Below are 21,978 nucleotides of genomic sequence, written 5' to 3'. Positions count from 1 at the left end.
CGCGAGGGCAGGGTGAACATAATCTTGTAAATCCTGAGAAGTGTATCAAGGTGCCATGGGATAAAATAGAAGAAGCTGGAGTGATGCATTGCTGTTTTCTTTGATTCCGAGAGTTTACTTTGATCCTGAAACAGAAGTAGATAATATTTACCTTTTATCTTTCATTAGCTCTGAAAGATTGGGAATATTAGAAAACAATGTGTTGCAATTAGTTAGAAGAAACCACAAGGAGAAATTAAGATATTCCGGGCTATATCTCTACATCTTATTGTTTGCTTTTCTCTCTTCCCCTTGGTTCTAGCTATTGATCAATGTAGTGCTTAAAACATGCAGAAAAAGCTTTGAAGTTTTAGATACAAGTGTGTCTAATTTTCCACCTCTTTTCTTGGCTGAGCCAGCTGAAGTGAAGTGTAGCAGCTAATACAATGCCTAAATCCAGATTACTAAATTAATATATCTAAACATGACGAAACAACTCAGATAATCACTATCTACCATGTATATTGAAGTGTTTTAAAAGCAAGGAGAGGTCTTTTGTCAGGGGAGGGAAAAATAATGCTGCCATGGGCAACAATACTTCCAATGAATCGCAGTAGAAAAACCATTTGTTGCGTTGTAGGATCGTGAATAATTGCAATGTGAGCATGTCAAGATTCACATATTTATTTACATATGTATCAATATCTTGTACGCCATCTTAATTCCCGAGACGTGTGACAATTCATAAGACAAAAGAAGAAAGCAGAAAATTAATTAGCTGATGCATCCATAGTAATTAGTATCAATTAACATTCATAACACAAACAGAGGTATTATATCACACATTAAAAACAGGTAGCCTCGGTTAGTGAACACTGAAGGAGTTTCATTTTTACTAATTTTCAGAAAACAGTCAACCATAATGTCAATTTTGTTTCTAGGACTTGTGAAAATACTGATGTATGTTGAGGTTATTTTGCATTTGTGGAGCCATGGTTGCGCAGTGGTTAGAATGAAGTATTGCAGGCTAATTCAGCTCACTGTCAGGAGTTTGATCCCCACCAGCTCATGGTTGACTCAGCCCTTCCATCCTTCCAAGGTCGGTAAAATGAGGACCCAGATTGTTGGGGGCAATAGCTGACTCTGTAAACTGCTTAGAGAGGGCTGTAAAGCACTATGAAGCGGTATATAAGTCTAAGGTCTATTGCTATTGCTATTTGTCCTAGTAGAATGTTAGCATCTTCTGAAGATGCTAAATTTTTGATATTATCCTGCAATTATCTCTCTTCTGCTGTTTTAGGGGAAATTAAATTGTGTGTTCCCCTTCTACAAAATTATAGTAGCACTTGAAGTATAAGAGAAGGACAGGAGGTGGAGAGAGTAATCAACTTGGAGTCATTACATTCTCACAAATGATCTAAGTCCAACCCCTCTTGAATTCTATTGAGGAGTATTATTATTATTATTATTATTATTATTATTATTATTATTATTATTATTATTATTCCTCCTCCTCCTCTTCCTCTTCCTCTTCCCCTTCCTCTCCTCCTCCTCCTCCTCCTCTTCCTCCTCCCTCTTCTGCCACATCTGTCATCAGACATTGCCAATCATGTTGAGTCTTAGCTAGTGCCAATTTAGTGCTGACCATTAGTTGACTAGATTCTAGAAGAGGACATCACCTCTAGGCAGTCAAACACTGCAAAGTCCAGCAGGTTTAAGGAAATAAATGAGGTGGGAATCTGAGTTGACCCATTTGTGCCTTCTTAATGTCATTTTTTTTACAATGCCATGAATAGCAATAGGTTTCCAATAAATGATAAAAGGTGCCCACAAACAACAGAAAAGCCAGGAAGTTCATCATTTTTTTTATTATTATTCAAGAAAAATTTGGATATAATTCATGGATTCTGCCACGGAGCAGTGCTATTAAGAAGTAAGAATGGATGGGGAAGGGTCTTTTGAATGCCCCCCATTTTTTCTTTCCCTGTCTCTCTGGAAATTGCTCGTTCGGGATTGTTCACTCTATAGCATTGCTAGAAAATTCTCTAATAAATTCTTGGTGAAAATTAACTGTCAGTCAGTTCCACCAAGAACTATAGCTTTTTATTGGTGCCATTAAGTAGCATGCCATAATTCATAATATCGTGTTTTACCAACCCCTGTAGATTTTTTTTTTTTGCTTCATTTTTCACTGCTGTTTGGTATGGATATGGTCTTGAAGGTATATTTTCAAAATATATGAGGTACTGCAACTTTATTGCACATTATGTTTTGGGGTAATAAATGTGATATTTGTTTCTATTTTTTTCTCTAACCATTCCGTTCTTAATAGTTTCAAAAATGGCCCCTGCATTCAATTTTTGTTGTGACTCATAGTTTCTCTTCCCAGCCTTTTATATAAATGAGTTTCACCTCGTAAAGACCAGCTGAATTTCTATTAAGGTAAAATTTGAAAGCAAATTTTAGCAAACCCAATTCCCATTTCCTGGACTAATGCACAGATTGGACTTCAATTGCGCCCTCGTTGGTTTATTTATTTATTTTCGTGCTTCCCATTCGGGTTGACTGAAGCCCTCGCCAAGTGCTTATAAAAACATGAGTTTTAGATTAAAGTGTGCATGAGCCTTTCAGACAATTCTGGGTAAAGATGTGCATTCTTTAGCAAGCTTAAGGTTAAAATCCTTGCCATAGTTTTTTCATTACATGTGCAGTGACTGAAAGTCTACCTTTTTAAAAGATATCATGCATTGTGGAAGCTGGCAATTTTTTTTGAATTTGCCTCTTTCTCTTCACAAGACAGTTGTCGCTTGTCTCTTTCGGGAACTTGAGAAGAAAACAGAGGTGAACCATGTCAGTTGATTTATCTTGAAGGAGACTGTACTCTCCACCTATATAAAGCGTTGTCAATTAATAAAGGTAAAACATAAAGATTCCCCTCGCACATATGTGCTAGTTGTTCCTAACTCTAGGGGGCGGTGCTCATCTCTGTTTCAAAGCCGACGAGCCAGTGCTGTCCGAAGACATCTCCGTGGTCACGTGGTCGGCATGACTCAATGCCAAAGGCACACGGAACGCTGTTACCTTCCCACCAAAGGTGGTCCCTATTTTTCTTACTTGCATTTTTTACGTGCTTTCGAGCTGCTAGGTTGGCAGAAGCTGGGACAAGAAATGGGAGCTCGCCCCCATTACGCGGCACTAGGGATTTGAACCGCTGAACTTAATATCATTAAGCTAATATCATTAATTTTTTTTTTAATCCCCAAGCCCTGAAGTTAAAAATGGTCAGGGTTACAGAGAAATCAGTTTCGAATAGCAAAGAGAATAACTAAAGATACCCTGATCTTCCTGTCATAAAGAAGGAGGAGGCAGAAAACAAAGTGGAATAAAGGTTTTTTTGCGAGATAGATTAAAAACTCGAGCTGAGCGCTCCTGTATTTTTAATCATTCTGAAATCCAGACTCTCAGGCTACTAACTTTAATGTTGGCATGCTGAGAAGCTTCCATCTACCGATGCTACTCCTTTACTTCCCTGTTGTGAAGGAATTTTAAGGCTTGCTTTATATCAAACATTGAAAGGTTCACCTTTTGGGGTCAGTTATGCATTTCTTCCAGTCGGGCGTTTCAATAATCAACAGGCTATGCATCGTTTCTGGTCTAAAGGAGTCCATAAAAGAGCATGTACAATCTTAAGGATAAAATGTGTTGCTTTATTTCTCTTCCTTAAATTTATTTATTTAGTGTATGGCAAATAAAGGTAAAGGTAAACATATATGCTAGTCGTTCCCAACTCTAGGGGGCAGTGCTCATCTCTGTTTCAAAGCCGAAGAGCCAGCACTGTCCAAAGACGTCTCCGTGGTCATGTGGCCAGCATGACTCAATGCCAAAGGCACATGGAACGCTGTTACCTTCCCATCAAAGGTGGTCCCTATTTTTCTACTTCCATTTTTTACCTGCTTTCAAACTGCTAGGTTGGCAGAAGCTGGGACAAGTCACGGGAGCTCACCCCATTAGGCAGCACTAGGGATTCAAACCGCTGAACTGCCAACCTTTTGATTGACAAGCCAACCATTTTAGCCACCGAGCCACCGCATTCCTATGCCAAATACGTGGATTTATAGCAATTCAAATGTTAATGTCCACTCCACCCAGCCATTCAACGACAGGGTGGTCTATGTTGAAAAAATCAGACATTGGGCCAGTGTAAGCTCTTGATGGACATTCAGATCCACCACAATGTGGTGGATATTTTGTCAAGGAGTACCACAGTCACACTGAGGGGTAGAGACAAGATCCCACTTAAATAATGGGTCCTGGCAGACACCATGTTGAGTGCAGATCAGTGGTGGGTTCCAAATTTTTTTACTACCGGTTCTGTTGGTGTGACTTGGTGGGCGTGGCATAGCTTGGTGGGCATGGCTTGGTGGGCATGGCAGGGGAAGGATACTGTAAAATCTCCATTCCCACCCCACTCCAGGGGAAGGTTACTGCAAATTCCCCATTTCCTCCTGATCAGCTGGAACTTGGGAGGCAGCGAATAGATGGGGGCGGGGCCAGTCGGAATTTTTACTACCGTTTCTCCAAACTAGTCAAAATTTCTGCTACCGGTTCTCCAGAACTGGTCAGAACCTGCTGAAACCCACCTCTGGCTACTATGTTTGCTGAGAAATAACAATATATTAAAATAAGTATTTTCCTTTGGCTCTTTTCACTGTGCTACAGTAGGAGGAGGTTTTGTTTAGTCATGCCTAAATCTGTCTTTAATTCAATCAGAGATTAATGTCTCACTGATTTAGAGTGATAAGTATCGGCCCACAATACACAAACAAAGCAAAAGAGCCCTGAAGTGTTTTAATTGCTCTTCATTGTGCTTCTTACTTCACCTGAATGTTCCTTTTACGGTAAGAGGTTGAATGAAACACCAGGCTACTGAGACATGCAGGGGCTGTTCTGCAAACACATTTTATTAGATTCATACTGTTATATATTTGTTGAAGATTTGGGTCGAGAAGCTCTGGCTGTTACGTTGTTTTCCTTGCCACTCCTAAGAATTCTTCAGAGGGGAAAAACAACTTCAAACGAAGAAGGAAAATAGTTATTGCAGACAGCGCATTCCATTGGCGCATATCTGCAAAAAATGTTTGGTTTACAAAAATTAGTATAGGAGTCTCTGATTGACACTATTTGTCCAGTGTAGAGGCATTTCCTGTTATCTGTTCTTTCTTTAATGAGAAATATTAAGGATTGGTTCTATTATCTTTATCCTCCAGGACAAGACAGCACGTAACAAAAAGATTAGGGCTTCCATTATGCAGTTGTAGCCATCATCTTGATGTTTTTGAATCTCCAACTGACATACCTGTTCCTTCCTTCCTTCCTTCTTTCCTTCCTCCCTCCCTCCCTCCCTCCCTCCCTACCTACCTACCTACCTACCTCCATTCATTTTTCCTTCCCTTCTTTCCTCCCTCCCTCTCTCCCTGTCTGCCTGCCTGCCTCCCTTCCTCCCTTCCTTCCCTTTTCCTTCCTTCCTTTCATCTTTCCTCCCTCCCTCTCTCCCTGCCTGCCTGCCTCCTTCCTTCCCTCCCTCTTCCTCCCTTCCATTCATTTTTCCTTCCATTCCTCCCTCCCTCCCTTCCCTTTTCCTTCCTTCCTTTCATTTTTCTTTCCCTCCCTCCCTCTCTCCCTCCCTGCCTGCCTCCTTCCCTCCCTCCCTTCCTTCTCTTTTCCTTCCTTCCTTTCATCTTTCCTTCCTTCCTTTCTTTCCTCCCTCCCTCTCTCCCTGCCTGCCTGCCTCCCTCCTTCCTTCCCTCTTCCTCCCTTCCATTCATTTTACCTTCCCTTTTTTCCCTCCCTCCCTCCCTCCCTTCCAAGCCACTTGCCTCTCTCTCCTTTCAGGTATAATAAGTGGTCCCCTTCCCAGGCACCAAACAATGAGGACAGATATTTAAGCCTCTTTCAATCAAAACTATTTGCAGAGTCGCAAGTAAATGAAAATTAAATGTCGAACATTCATCTTGTGTTTAGGTAAAGTAAAACGATCTGCATTAGAGTCTATTAAGGTGCGAGGGAGATGTGACTGACTCCATCTGGGCTGCTCGCATTAGACTTAAAAGGAAAGGATTCTAAAGCAGGAGGGATGCTGAAAGAAAAATGATTTCAATTCTTCCTTAATCCAGGACTCATCATGCCATTGGTATATATGATAAATAGCTGGTCAGTCTCTAAGCAGTGATAACTCCCAGAATTGAATATCAACTGCTTTCCAATGGAACCTAACAAATCGTCACACTTAGAGCTCTCTGCCTCTCACAAGTTTTGAATGGAAAATTGGGGAGCATTTTTAGAAAGACCCCGACAATCGCAACACTTCACATCATGATAAATTCTGGCATTTATATTCCTCCCTTTTCCTCCAGACAGCAGAAAGTCAGCTTTTCAATCTCGGTGATTAGAGGTAATATACCCTGAGATTGCTTAGATTTGGAAAGATTTCTCCTGAATGCCAGTTGTTGAGGAAATATTGCGAAGCAGGCAAATTGTGATTTGTTGACCTATCAGCTTTTATTACCGCCCAAAGAACAGACTATCTCATTCGGCAGGAAGCTGGAAGACACTTAAAGACAATCATGCATTGTTCTCTGTGTTATTTCTCAACGGGGTTATAATGAAAGGTATTCTAGTTTAGCGGAAGCTGGAAAGGTGCTCTCCCTCTCCTTCAAGCAACTGAGTTCTTTGCCTAATGATATTCAAACGACTCGACAGGAAAGTGTGGAAAATACCTATCTGTAGAAATCTGTTGGTGGAAGGCAAAACAATCAGGGGTGGTATTTTATGGTTTGCACATAAAATAATGGAAGGGTATTTATCTCTGGTTTTCAGTGGAGAAATAGCCAGTAACCAACAATTGTGGCTAATGCATTGACTCCTTTCTCAGTTCTCCTGGATGGCGTTTCGACATCCTTGCTTTCCATGCCGTAAACCAGAGGTCCTCAAACTTGGCAGCTTTAAGACTTGTGGTCTTCAACTCTTCAGCTATGCTGGCTGGAGAATTCTGGGAGTTGAAGTCCACAAGTCTTAAAGCTGCCAAGTTTGAAGACCTCTGCCGTAAACTGATATCTGTAGGCTGAGCTGGAGGGTGGGGTCAAACATATCATCGGTTTGGAATTGTTACATTGCCACAAGAGACCCCAAGTCCAGTTCTCTTGTTGATCTTTATCTAGCACCAATTTGCCTTGACCATTAGTAGATCAGATTCTCGTGTTATAGGTAGCATGGAATAAACTTGAAGAGCTTTGAACTTACTAAATTCCCCTTTCTGGTGACTTGCGCTGACAATATCTGCTTGGTTTTGCAAAAAGAATCGTTGGCTGTAGCTTTGATTTTGTACGATTGAGCAATTGATTAATGTCCTGCTTTTATTATTTTTAGAAATAACTCAAGGTGGAGAACACATCTAATATTCTTTTCTCCTCCAATTTTCTTATAGCAGCAAAATTCAGTTACAGGTAACTTACCCAAATGAAATCAGTAGCTGGATAATACAGGTAGTTCTCAACTTCCAAACTTTGTTTAGAGACTATTCAAAGTTACAACAGCACGGAGAAAAATGAACCAAGACTGGTCTTCGCACTTAGGACCATCACAGCATCCCAATGGTCAGGTAATAAAAATGTGGGCATTTGGCAGTATTTTCAATGGTTGTAGCATCCTGGTATCCTGTGAAGATCATCATTTTTCCAGTGAAACAAGCAAAGACAATGGGAAAAAAAAGATGGATTTGTTTAATGACTGGACGATTCAATTAGCAAATGCATAAAATCGCTTAACAACTGTGCTAAAAAAACTGTCCACCTTGGGGAGATTAAGAGCCGATGGCCCCGAACAACTATGAGTTTCATTTTGTCTCTGCTTACCCTGCTCACAAATGGGGTGTGATATATTCATAACGGAAGTCCTTGGAGACGCACTTTCAAATGAAGAATAGACTTCGTAGCTCAAACGGATTAATGCCGTTCCCATGCTTAACCCAGGACGTCTCTTTTCTAAATCTACTAATCTGACAAGCCTTCTTCTTGCAACTGCTTCCTTTTTAGAAAAGGAGGAAGACAGAGGGAGGGGGAAGGACTTCATAATAATGTCAGCCAAACGAAATAGTCCTTCTTAGCAACAGGGGCAAAGGAGTAGATGACCCATACAAGTGACCTTGGAAGCGATGTGAGCTGCTACCTGATGTTCAGAGGCTGGAATCCTTCATTAAACAGGCATTTTGCATCTTGCAAAAAAGGAGAAAAAAAAGAAACAAGAAAATGTGGAATCACCATCATATTATGGGTCTCTTGATGGAGATTGAAAGAGCAATGGAAGCCAAGCCTGCCCTTTGTCAGATGTATTTGGCTGAAAGAGTAAAGTATATGTCTTTTTTTTTGTTGTTGTTGTTAATGGGATCAGTCTTGTGAAAATAAGCCAAGGGGGGAAAAAAAAGAGTGAGTGGAAAGAATGAAATTAACAAGACATTTCAGAAATAGATCCTGGGGTTTACCTGTTTACCTTTAATCACAGGAACACAATAGCAACAGCACTTAACAATTACATACCACTTCAAAGCACTTTATAGCAAAGTGCTTTATAGAAAAAATCTCTTAAATCAGTATTTCACAACCTTGGAAGCGCTGCTGGCTGGGGGATTCTGGGAGTTGAAGTCCACCCATCTTCAAGCTTCCAAGGTTGAGAAACACTGTCTTAAGTGGTTTACAGAGTCAACATTCCACCCCCCACCCCTAACAATCTAGGTCCTCATTTCAGCAACCTTGGAAGGATGGAAGGCTGAGTCAACCTCAAGGTCTGCCAGGATCAAACTCCAGGCTGTGGGAAGAGTTTGCCTGCAATACTGAACTCTAATCCTTGCACCACCAGGGCTCCACCAGAATAACAGAGTTGGAAGGGACCTTGGAGGTTCCAAAAGTGCTTTTTTTTCCCCCTAAGGGGCAATTGGAGTTTCTTGTTTTTCTTTGAAGACGTTTCGCTTCTCGTCCAAGAAGCTTGGAGGTCTTCTAGTCCACCCTGTGCAGAAGCAGGACAGCCTATAACATTTCAGACAAATGGTTGTCCAATCTCTCCTTAAAAACTTCCAGTGTTGGAGCATCAACAGCTTCTGGAGACAAGTTGTTCCACTGATTAATTGTTCTGTCAGGACATTTCTCCTTAGTTCTAGGTTGGTTCTGTGTATGATTAGTTTCCATCCATTGCTTCTGGTCCTGCCTTCAGATTCTTTGGAGAATCGGTTGATGCCCTCTTCTCTGTGGCAGCTACTTAGATATTTGATGACTGCTATCATGTCACCTCTAGTCCTTCTCTTAAACTAGACATGCCCAATTCTTGCAACCGTTCTTGGTATGTTTTAGCCTGCAGTCCTTTAATCGTCGTTGTTGCTCTTCTCTGCACTCTTTCTAGAGTCTCAACACCTGTGCCTTGTTGAAAGAATACAATATGCTTCTGTTCATGGGAAGATGGACTCATTGGATAAATGTTTCTCAGGCAGGCTGTGAGTTTGCCCAGCACAAATTAAACATCACAAGCTATCGTGAACTGCATATTCACAAAGATTTGGGATGGTGTCCCCTGAGACAAGGACGGACCATTTATATTTGCAAATAGAGAAACTCATTATCTCCCACAGTTTGTGTGACAACTAATAATAATCATACTATTCTTCATTCTGAAATACACTGGGTTGTATTTAGGCTTCACATCTGTGCACTGCAATCATTGGGTGTTATTAATAATTATAAGCCACCGCAGCTTATGCTATAATATAATGCGTGGTATATAATGAATCACTCATGCTGTGAATAGAAAATTGATTCAGAGCTGCCTTAGGGCATTGTGATTATTAGTGATAATTCATCCATTTCAATCCCCAACAATTATTAATAACAAGTTCTATTGAATATTCATTCACAACAAGTTCTGGGGTCTTGATGACATATTTATCCTTGCATCCTGGTAGAAACCTAGAGAGATTGTCTGCTGGAAACAGACAAGGTAACCATTTTTAAGGCAACAATTTTATATCCGCTTACTTGGAAGTGGAATTATTAGTACCAGAGGAACCAATTGCTTAGGAAATGGGGAGGGGGGGAGAGAAAGAGAGGAGGAGGGAGGAAAAAGAGGAGGAAGAGATAGACAAAGAGGAAAAGAAGAAGGAAGAGAAGGAAGAACAAGAGGAGGAGAAGGAAAAAGAAGAAGAATAGTACAAGAAGAAATAGGAGGAAGAACAGGAGGAAGAAGAAGTGGAAGAGGAAGAAGAAGAAGAGGAGGAGGAGGAGGAGACTTTATTGAGTCAATTGACCATATCAAATATATAAAACTGTTGATTTCCACATTTCTTGTTTACCTTTTATCATTGCATGTTGCATCAGCCTCTCCCCCCTTTTATTTGCCTCAGTCATTTTGATTAATCGGGTAATAATTCAGCTGCATGCAATAGTTATTACTATCAGATAATAGATATCATTTCTAATTAACTATTTCCAATGGCTTAGGAAGAGTCCTAAGCAACTTGGAAGTTCAATTACTTAGTTGGTCCAAGTATTACATTTGGAAATTAAATATACTAGAGCAATAATCAATGTGAAATAATGCATTTTTAATTTGAGAGATTCTATGCACAAGTCTCCCCTCCTTAATTTTCTATACATAATGATGACAGTTGATAAAAGCATTAGTAGAAAAAAAAATAAGGGAAGGGAGGAGGGAGGGAGGGAGGGAGGGAGGGAGGGAGGGAGGGAAGGAAGGAAGGAAGGAAGGAAGGAAGGAAGGAAGGAAGGAAGGAAGGAAGGAAGGAAGGAAGGAACTATATTCATAGACGCTACCTTAATAATTCTTAAATCTTTGCTTAGGATTTGAAGTATTAAGTTTCCACCAGTCTTAGAGTGTGAATCTAACTGTAGATTACTCACATGTAAATTAATAAATAATAATGGGAAGGATTCAATAAGTGGATATAAGTGCCAAATCCATCCTAAAGATCTGGCTGACGGTGCAACCATCCATAATTCCATGTTGTCTTAGTTTAGATTTGTTGCCCTCTTCTAACAAAGCTTTTAAATTCTGGGAGACTTTTGAAATGTCAGAAGTCTGAGAATGTTGTGTTTCAGGTTTAAAATAATATTAATACTCCCTTTCTCCTGACATTCTCGGAGTGGATTAAGTTTCTTCTTTTATTAAAGGAACTTTTAATCTCTGTGTGTAATGCTAAATTAGGTTGCTGTTGACATGTCTTTGTAAGTCTTTGAAATCCTTCCTGGGCTGAACTGAATTGGGAGGAAAGAGAGTGGGGATAAATCTTGAGGTTTCAGCCCCAATGGCTAGAAACTTCAATTATTTTAGGACATATTTTCATTGAAAATCCTGGCACCTGCTATCTTGAGTACTCATTGGATTTATAGTAACACAGGAGTTGAGGAAGCCAGAGATGTGTTGGCTCACGAGATTAATTATATATATTTTTATCCTTAAGAATAATACTTCTATAAATAAAAGCAGACATTTTCCAGCAAGCTTTATTTTTAGTACAATATTGGGGTATTTGCTCCAATCCCATGGAAGCGGAAAAGTTTAAAGTTCTCATTGTCTTTCAAGTTAAGTTTCTTGAAATGATGACATCTCCTTGGACTTCCAGATATTCTATAATGTTTCGATTTATGTAGAGTGATTCCCAACTGAAAGTAGGTTGTATAGCCAGTTGTATAAATGAGATAATAATAGAATAGAATAGAATAGAATAGAATAGAATAGAATAGAATAGAATTCTTTATTGACCAAGTGTGATTAGACACACAAGGAATTTGTCTTGGTGCATATGCTCTCAGTGTACAAAAAAAGAAAAAATACATTCGTCAAGAATCATAAGGTACAATACTTAATGATAGTCATAGGGAACAAATAAGCAATCAAATCATATTAGGAAACAGTAAAAATAAATCTTAAGGATACAAGCAACAAGGTTACAGTCATGCAATCATAAGTGGAAAGAGATGGGTGATAGGAACGATGAGAAGATTAATAGTAGTGCAGACGTAGTGAATAATTTGACAGTGTTGAGACAATTATTTGTTTAGCAGAGTGATGGCGTTTGGGAAAAAACTGTCCTTGTGTCTAGTTGTTCTGGTGTGCAGTGCTCTATAGCGTCGTTTTGAGGGTAGGAGTTGAAACAGTTTATGTCCAGGATGTGAGGGGTCTGTAAATATTTTCACAGCCCTCTTTTTGACTCAGTATACAGGTCCTCAATGGAAGGCAGGTTGGTAGCCATTGTTTTTTCTGCAGTTTTAATTATCCTCCAAATATCCTCTGTCTTGTTGGGTTCCAGAACCAAAACAAACCAGACAGTTATGGAGGTGCAGATGACAGACTCAATAATTCCTCTGTATGGTTGTCCCAAAGGTGTTTTTTTCAGGAGGCAACTGGACTTTCTTGGGTTTTTTTTTTTTTAAGATTAATAATTCCTTTGTAGAACTATATTAGCAGCTCCTTGGGCAATTTGAGTTTTCTGAGTTGGCGCAGAAAGAACATTCTTTGTTGTGCTTTTTTGATGACGTTTTTTATGTTAGATGTCCATTTTAGATCTTGAGATATGGTAGAACCTAGAAATTTGAAGGTTTCAACTATTGATACTGTGTTGTCTAGATGTATTAATCTTTATGGAGATTAACAAGTGGAGACTCTTTATACAGTCCCTTTCTTTTTTCTTCTTCTTTTTTTTAGGTTAAAAAGAAAATATCTTTAAAAGAAGAAAGGAAGGAATAAATTATGTCTGCCCGTAATCTTTAATGTGGCAGGGAAGATCTGTGCATATTAATTTGAAGCAGGGGGGGAATTACAGCTCTTTCTTTCTTCTCCAAGACTCCTTGAGAAGACAAATTATTTTATACACCAGCTATGTGTTGGAAATGACAGATGAGATTAATATGCTTCTTAAATTACCATTACCAGGGGTCAATTAATAAGTGAACCAACCTTGTGAATGTCATTCCAAGAGACCAGTTACGGGTCCATAATGGTCCCTGTCAAATTATGTAAATGTGAGAAAATGAGAAAGCTGTCAATTGAACGCTAAGTCAGGATATACTTACTAATTGCATTCTCCGTAAGGTAAATGAGTTGTTGGTTTGAAGGCTACGCTCCGAACGCTGGAAAAAGCTGAACTAATGTAGTGCTGAAACAGAGAGAAACCTTGAAGAGAAGGAATCGCTGTGGGAATAAATATTTTGAACTTTCTTTGGATATGCTCGAATCTTCCAGCGGAAGGTTATTTCTAAATGCGATCAGGAATGTCAGCCAGTTTTACTTGTCTTACAATGCAGCAATAAAATTGGAAGTTCCCACCTGAGAACTTCTAAAGAAACTGTCTTAGATCTATCAATATGTATATATTTAGACTTATATGGATATTTTGTTCAAGGAGGAAGGTCTGACTTTGTTTCAAAAAATTGTTTAAGAAAAAAAGATACCCCAAAAGTTTGGGGTATCCACCCACCCACCCACCTATCTGCCCAACTGATGACTCCATCCATCCATCCATCCATCCATCATCCATTCAACCAACCAACCAACTTACCTAAGCAAGGATTTCCACTTGAAACCTAACTTTTCCACTAAGCATTTAAAACCTCCAATTATATATTTAATTTCCTAATTAAATATTCCTTCCAAAAATATTTCTAATCAAAGAGAAAATCTTTTCTACTTAATTGTTATTCGTCATTTCCTTCCACTTCAGAACTTGTACTGTATATCCCTATAATATACCCAGTGGATGGAAGTTTGGAGAGCAGTCCATACTGAATAACAAAGAGTTGGAAGGGACCTTGGAGGTCTTCTAGTCCAACCCCCTGTTCAAGCAGGAGACCCTACACCACTTCAGACAAATGGTTATCCAATCTTGTTATCCATTCTGCTGGTTAATTGTTCTCACTATTAAGAAGTTTCTCCTTAATTCCAGGTTGCTTCTCTCCTTGAGTAGTTTCCACCCATTGTTTTTTGTCCTGCCTACAAATGCTTTGGAGAATAGATTGACCATCTCTCTCTTTTTTTGTGGTAGCCTCTTAGATATTGGAACACTGCTATGATGTCACCCCTAGTCCTTCTTTTCATTCATCCCTTCTTTCCATTACTTTGCCTGCAGAAGTGTTTATGCCTTCAATTTCTGGGTAAATCGGGCAAAATTTCAACCTGATAGAATTGGTAGAATTGCTCGTTGCATTTTGCTGTTCCAGCAGCATCTTCTTCCTTCGAATGTGGGCATGGAAAGTTGTAGCAAGAATTAATTTCCCTGCATGCCGATTAATCACAGCTAATGAACCTGGCTGTTGGGGGCAATTTATTAATGGGATCCTTAGGGACCAGTTCACCGTTTTGTTATTTCGACAGCAGCATGGAGCAAATGATCAAGTCCCCCATTGATTATCTCAGTGTTTCTCAACCTTGGCAACTTTAAGCTGTATGGACTTCAACTCCCAGAATTCCCCAGCCAGCTCTGTTCTTCCCCAACTCTGCTGGCTAGGGAATTCTGGGACTTGCAGTCCATACATCTTAAAGTGTTTTATTCTGGTGAGACCGGTCTATCAGGGCAACCTGGTCTACCCAACTATGGGATGGAGCATACTGCTTCCGCTTTTGCCTTTCAGCCCTGATCCAGGAGCCTTTGCATGCAGTCGCTTCCGTGACAAACTATTTTTGTGTTGAATTTATGCTTTACTGACAACGAAATAAAGGGAGAAAAGTGTTCTGACCTAGGCTTCCTGATATAGTAAAAAGCACACAATTAGTCCCAAACCCCCCCCCCCTTTTTTTTAACGGCTGTGAATTCCTTTCATTCACAGCACCTGCTGAATCACCAAGAGTTTATAAATAGTCCAACAGAAGTCTGCCACAGTCCTTCGGATAAGGCTGGTAAACACCCACCTTTATCTTCTTTGACACGCTGCCAAAGACCTAATTGGCAATTATCTTGGCACGGCCACACGGAAACACAGAGTCAAAAACAGAGCTTCAAAGTACAAACCGGCACCATCCACAACATTGCTTCCTGCAAAGGCCCATGTGCCTTTGCTCTTCCTTTATGTCTTATGGGAGGGGCCAATCATCTCCAAGCCTTACTCCAGAGTCGTCCCTTTTGTTTTAACTGTTCTTGCCTTCTGGCAGCTCTGTGCATGCATGCACTAGGAACAGGCTCCCCCTGTTCCTCTGCCTCTCTGATGTCTGATTCTGGAGGCACATAATTCCCAGATGGTCCTGGCCCCATCTCTGCCTCCGATACAGAACCCTCGTCCAAGCCTTCCCCAGACTCCAGGACTGGCCCATGTTCCTCCCCAGCCTCCTCACTGTCCAAATCTACTGCCAGCTCTGCAGGCTGTTGGTGGACCACAACAACTAGTATAGACTATTTCAAGCTTTTGAGCTCTCATCAGCTAGTCATACCAGGAGTGCTATTCAGCAGGTTCTGATAGGTTCTGGAGAACCAGTAGCGGAAATTTTGAGTAGTTCGGAGAACCAGCAAATACCACTTCTGGCTGGCCCCAGAGTGGGGTGGGAATGGGGATTTTGCAGTATCCTTCCCTTGCCATGCCCACCAAGCTATGTCCACCAAGCCACACCACGTCCACCAAGCCACACCATGTCCACCAAGCCACCCCCACAGAACTGGTAGTTAAAAAATTTGAATTCCACCACTGGGCCATACCCTTTCTGGGATTCGAAGCCCGGGTTTGAATCCCAGAAAGGGTATGACTAGCTGACGAGTGCTAAATAGCTTGAAATACATCTATACTAGTCTCCCTTTATTTCTTTGTCAGTAAAACATAAATTCAATATACAGCTCAAAGTTGCCTTAAAGACACTGGACTGTCTAATCGCTTAGCTCATAAGAAAGCAGGTTGGCTAATGGATTATCACCCATATTTTGTGCCATTTAACTGCAGGTCACAAAGACTGACAGCCTTTTCCAAAATGTGTTAATATGACATTTAAGAGCTTTTCAAACATCTCTCTCTTCCCCTGTGTGAAAGATTCAGATTAAAAACAACAAAGTCAATCTTTCGCCCTGTCTGACATGGCCTTCTGAGAACTTCTGAGTCAAGAAAATCCTTCAGTTCCTCCACCTGGGGTCCATTTAAGCATTTGTTTAGCTAATTTTGGACCCATTGGCAAAAACATTATTTCTTTGTCAATGAAAGCACAAAGGTATTCAGGGGCTGCTCTAAATTCCCACAATTAATGTTTTTCCTAGACAGAAAACAGATAATTAGAAAACAGTGCTTCCTGTTTAGCTATTTTGTTTTCAAAGCATCTAGAGATCAGATGCAAAAATCAGTGTATTTTGGCATTCAGGCAAATCTTGTTTAAAGCTATCGCTCTACCACCTTGGGGGAAAGGGGGGGGAAAGGGGGAGAAATTTCACGTAGAGCTATTTTACTTTGGCATAATTTGCTTGAATTCAATTACTTATTGTATCTAGTGATAGAAGTGTGAAAATACGTCACATGCATGTTGCATCAGCAAAACAGCCAGGCATAATAGAAAAATCAATGCAGCTGACTGATTCGGTAAAAAGCTATTTATTCCAAGATAACTAGCAAAAGAAGATACGATAATTTATTGCTACCCTAACGTTCACATATCTCCATAAGCATTAATATTGCAGAGAGAACAATGGGGAAATTGAAGCTAGCAGTTTCAATTGTGCTATATTTTGTGTGCGAAGACCAGAAATGGGGAGGGGGGAATACTGAGATAATGAAAATGTGGCAATAAATAATTTTTCATATTACATTTTTGGAGTTTAGAACAACTTCAGTTTGGAGCTCTACCAAAATGAAACGGAAAGGGGTTTTTATTGTTGTCATTGGGGTGAACCATAACAAAATAATTAAGAAGTTACAAGACTAAAAGACAAATAACTTTATGTGGGATGATACTTTAGTTCTGGAAGAGGAGGCTTCCTAACTCCTGCCTAAGCAGGGGGTTGGTCTAGAAGACCTCCAAGATCCCTTCCAACTCTGTTATTCTGTTATTCCTGTATCATGGGACAATCACAGTGCTGTTCATCAGAATTTTGATAACTCTGATCACTCGGTCTAATGATGAAGATTCTTATGTTAAAATGCAAGAATAAAAGGCAAGGCCTCCAGGCTAGTGAAGAGCTTGTGTAAACCTTGAGGACGAAACCACATGCTTGCAATGGAGTTTCCCTCGCACATATGTGATAGTTGTTCCTGACTCTAGGGGGCAGTACTCATCTCTGTTTCAAAGCCGAAGAGCCAGCGCTGTCCGAAGACGTCTCCGTGGTCATGTGGCCGGCATGACTAAATGCCAAAGGCGCACAAAACACTGTTACCTTCCCACCAAAAGTTTTTTCTACTTGCATTTTTACGTGCTTTTGAACTGCTAGGCTGGCAGAAGCTAAGACAAGTAACAGGAGCTCACCTCATTATGCGGCACTAGGAATTCGAACTGCTGAACTGCCGACCTTTCGATCGACAAGCTCAGCGTCTTAGCCACTGAGCTACCATGTCCCAAGGAACTTATATATGCCTGCTCTAGAATGCACTCATGCTTCTTCCATGTTTATGGGAGATCCCACTTTTGTCCAACACTGAATAAATGTGTTATCTAGAGAGAGAATCTGGACTCTGCCTCTTTGTTCACGCCAAGCCACACCTGGATTCCTGCTTAACAGGGATACTTAATCTGGGTTTCCATCTGTTATATCACAGGGTGGAAGTACTGTAGCAAAATATTCCAGAAGCAAGGAAGCCATCATGAAGCCAAATGTGTCATGGAAGATTCTCAAGGTTAACATGGAAATGGTAGACCTAGAGTTCCTAGAAGAATCTTTCCTAGTCTAAGAAACCCCAACTTTATATAGGGTTAAATTGATACTCTCAAGCCTATCATCTTTCCTTCCTCATTCAATTTAGTCTTCTTTCTTCTGTGTCAATGGGCTTTGTAGTTCAGGTAAGGGTCTGTCTGGTTTTCTTCCCATTATGGAGGAGAACTTAATATGAGTTTTTAGCTGTAGATTCTTCTTCTTCTTGTGCCATATCCATCATTGGACATTGGTGATCATGTTGGCAATCCTGTTTTTGTCAACAGCCACATGAAAAAGTGTTCTAAGTTTTGTCCAAACCGGTCCCTTAGGTTTTGAAGCCATGATATTCTTCTCCTGCCTGTACCTCATTTGCCTTCAATCTTTCCCTGGACGATTAAGTTGAAGTATGCCATATTTTTCTGGGTGTTGCATCACATGTCCGAAATATTCTAACTTTCACTTTTTAATGGGTTTGATGATTTCCCTTTGCTTTCCCAGGCTGTAGATGTAGATGGGCTGATGTATTTCAGCTTTCTTATCACCCTGATGTTTGCTACATAAAATTTATATTTATCAACTCAACCCATCAGAACAGGGAGGCAGGGAATGCTACATGTCCCTTCTCCTAAAGAGGTCCATCTCATGTGACCAAGAAAAAATAGTCTTCTCTATGATGGTTCCCACCCTGTAGAACATTGTCCCTTGGAGATAAGATTGCCACTACTTTCACAAGTCCCAATGGAGGCCATCTTTTTCTTTGGATCTTCAGGGCTGCTATACTTGATGCTGTGGGAAATTGGGAGGGGGGTTCTGGTAATAGGCCTGGGGAGTCCAGAATGATATGGAGTTCATCAGGTGTATCATCTGGTTATTTTCACCTGACAGAGTTGGGAGGTTATTGCTTTTTCTATTGGGGTTTATCCTTATAAAACTGCCCAGAATATCATCGGACTCCAGCTACCAGCCCTGGACGACATCTTCGAATCTTGCTGTTTGAGGAAGTTGCATAACATTCTCAGAGACTCTTCCCATCCTGCTTACAATCTTTTTGAACTGTTGCCTTCTGGCAGAAGATACAGAACAATTAAAACTCAGACCATAGTTTTTATCCCAGAGCTATAATTGCACTCAACAATGGACTAAAGGGCCACCATCAGTGAGCTGTTGGACAGCATTACTTGGTCTGTTGTGTGGATGTTTGGGTGGTGTAGGAGCGGGGAATTTGCAGTGGGTGAGAGTGTGTTTGGGGATTGTTATGTGTGTTGAACCTGGTCTTTGGGTGTTAAGTGAATTTTGTTGTATGAGTATACTGTGTATACACGTACAATGACAATAAAGTTATTATTATTATAACCCATCCAGAGTGAACAAGAGTGAGTTGGGCAGCCATATACATTTTCTTAACTAAATAAATAGTTGCATTTCTCTTTTAAAGTTAGTGTGTTAGTTCTATTTAGACAAGATAAGACTGAAGGTCTATGATTTATAGAACACATATTGTGATTTATTTATTTTTTTGTATAGAATATACAGTATTGGCTTTCCATACTATTTTTTCCCCTCATCTTTTTAGTGTTTATGGATCACTTCACTTGACTATTTCTTCGTGCATCATCAAATCAAATTACTGAAAAATTATTCTAATGATTTCTTTTCAATAGGCGCAATCTATTCACGGGAAGAAGAAACTGTTATGACACACAATGCTCAGCTCGTAATTTTTCCACTTCAAATATCAGAGAAGCAGGACTTCTCTTTGAATTAAAATATCACTCTGCCAGAGCAGACTAATTACAGGTTGAATTTACAGGGAAATAAAATTAGACTCGCTTCCATAGGGTTACTTAAGAACGGATGGAAATTTATTTTTGGTACCATCCCTTATGGATACTGACCCATAGCTGATGTGGTGGAAAACACCACAAAGGGGTAAATTAGATCAGATGTTTCAGTATAAATCTGTCATGTTTAAAATAACACTCTCCTTTTTCTTTATTTCCTGCTAACAATCTCGTTTCTGCTTCCCAGCGTTCAGGTTTGGCCTATCTTTTATTGTGTAGTTTTGCAATTTATTTTTGTAGTTCAGAATATTCCCCTTCAGGATAATTATGCTTGAAGGAGAAAAGGAGGAAAAAAGTACTTATTCTAAGCAAATCTGCACTTCATTAGCATCAAGTTGCATTTCTTTCTTTCCCCTCCTGGCTAGCAAATATGACAACTCCGTTGCAATGTGCCTAACAAGGATCTTAGCAGGAGTGTGTTTCGATTGGTCACGTTTGCCATCATCCTTCCTTTATCCCACTTTCTCACGTGCTAACACGGCCTGGGATTCCTAATGACCAAAATGCTGATGTCGAACCTGCCATCTTCAACTTTAGCGCTTTGCTGGCATCCTGCCATAAAACGCAGTGGGGAGGAGGGAGGGGGCAAAGGAATGTAGAGTAGCAAGGATGAGCATGAATGGGAAGACCAATGGAAGGAGGAGGGAGGCAGCCATGACAGAAACCAGAGGTGCCAGGAGCAGATCAAACCAGCCTTTAAGGACACCTGGCCTGGAAAAAGAATGCGGAATTCCATCGATTGGCACTAACATCCTAACATTTCCCGAAATATCTGGATGATGATGAACTGGTCAAGGGGAAAGGGACATGGAAAGGGGAAAAGTATAACCTTTTGTGCGGGAATATTCAGATCTATCTTTTCTTTCACTGCAACCACTTAACCTTAGTTAAAAGAATCTATCACTTCAATAAATGGAGTTGAGGGTCTTTCTTTCCTAGGGATCTGAGCTGGGGCAGGCCTGACAGCTGATGTCAACTCTCCTTTTCTTCTCCTTGATGGGATAACAACGTGGCTCAGATTTCTTTTATGTTTTCTCTATTTATACAGCTGCAGGTGGAGATCACTGACATCTCTGGGAAGACCATAGAAGGTCCAGTCCCTTTTGATATAGTCATCATTGATCAGAATGACAACAGGCCCATCTTCCGGGAAGGACCATACATTGGACATGTCATGGAAGGGTCTCCAACAGGTGAGTAATCCAGATACTTCTGGAATCTCATTTTGTAGGCTGTGATGATTTGGTTGACTGTGATGGAGAGCAGTGTTGGACAAGATCTGAATTGAATTTGACATTCAATGAGTAAATTCAGTTGAAATCCTGCAATTCAGTTGGATGGGAAAAATCAGTTTGACTTGGTGATTTGAAGATGGGAAGGGAAGAGGATTTCTAATGCTCCCTGCCAGATTCCCACAAGGAAAGTCAATGGGGATGCTGGCAGGAAGTCAGAAATTTCCTCTCCTCCCATTATTTTTTTGCCCACCTGTTTTTCTGTTCAGGTAAGGAAATATCTCTGAAACAGACCCCACAACATATGAATCGTCTAATGGATTTTAGAGTTGTGTTCACAATGGGGAATGTGTTTTATTTCAAGCTGGCAAAGAAAAAAAACCCACTAGAAACATTTTGTGGAGTTGGGTCCTATCAGAAGAGACAATACTGTTGGTGGTTGGTCTCAAATTTTAACCCTTGAAGCTTTATTTTGAGATTGGAACATCCCATTAAGAATTTGAGTTTGAACTGTCTTGATACGTTTTAACAATAACAACCTTCCGTAATAATGATCTCATTAGTCTGCAACAACACTTTCGATTTTTTGTAAGATAGCTCCTTTATTTCCTTTGCTGTGTCGTGTTTTATCTGCAGGAGTTCTGGTTTTAATGTTAGAGCTTCCCGTCCCTGCTGTTTCTCCTTCTATTGTTGTCTTTTTTTTTCCCCTTGCCTTTTGGAGTCCATAAGTAAAGAAATGAGCAAGAATTAACAATGTTTTATCTTTTCTTTCTGGTGAATACCAAAAATTGGGTTGACGGTACAGGAGCAGGCGTGTCATCAGAAACATTTGGGAAGATAACTTGGGAAAGGTGTAGTTGCAGGGCAAAGTGGCACCACTTGTGACAGCTCCTTTCTGGGTTTCTGCAGACTGCAATAAATCACAAACTCAGAAAGTAATATCGGTAGATCATGCGAAACAACTGAGCATCCTATAGATTAAAATCCCCCTATTTTTCCCCATAGCAAGTGGAACTCTTCAAGGGAATAAATTTTAGCAGGACAGATGTTCTGAGGCTTTCCT

The 21,978-nt window shown here is 40.3% G+C and overlaps 1 protein-coding gene across 1 annotated transcript in view; it reads left to right on the top strand.

The window, feature by feature from the left end:
• The window catches only part of CDH13 (cadherin 13), a 425,229-nt gene that overhangs the window by 250,678 nt on the left and 152,573 nt on the right, over positions 1–21,978 (top strand). The window contains exon 6 of the mRNA XM_034426532.3: positions 20,732–20,876. Within this exon, the coding sequence (XP_034282423.1) occupies positions 20,732–20,876 (145 nt within the window). The remainder of the gene's footprint in view (positions 1–20,731; positions 20,877–21,978) is intronic.

Source organism: Pantherophis guttatus, chromosome 11, assembly GCF_059756535.1.
Source record: "Pantherophis guttatus breed Tessera chromosome 11, ASM5975653v1, whole genome shotgun sequence".
NCBI classification, from domain to species: domain Eukaryota; kingdom Metazoa; phylum Chordata; class Lepidosauria; order Squamata; family Colubridae; genus Pantherophis; species Pantherophis guttatus.
The sequence above is the reverse complement of the archived record's forward strand: the minus strand, read 5'-3'. Positions and strand labels throughout refer to the sequence as shown.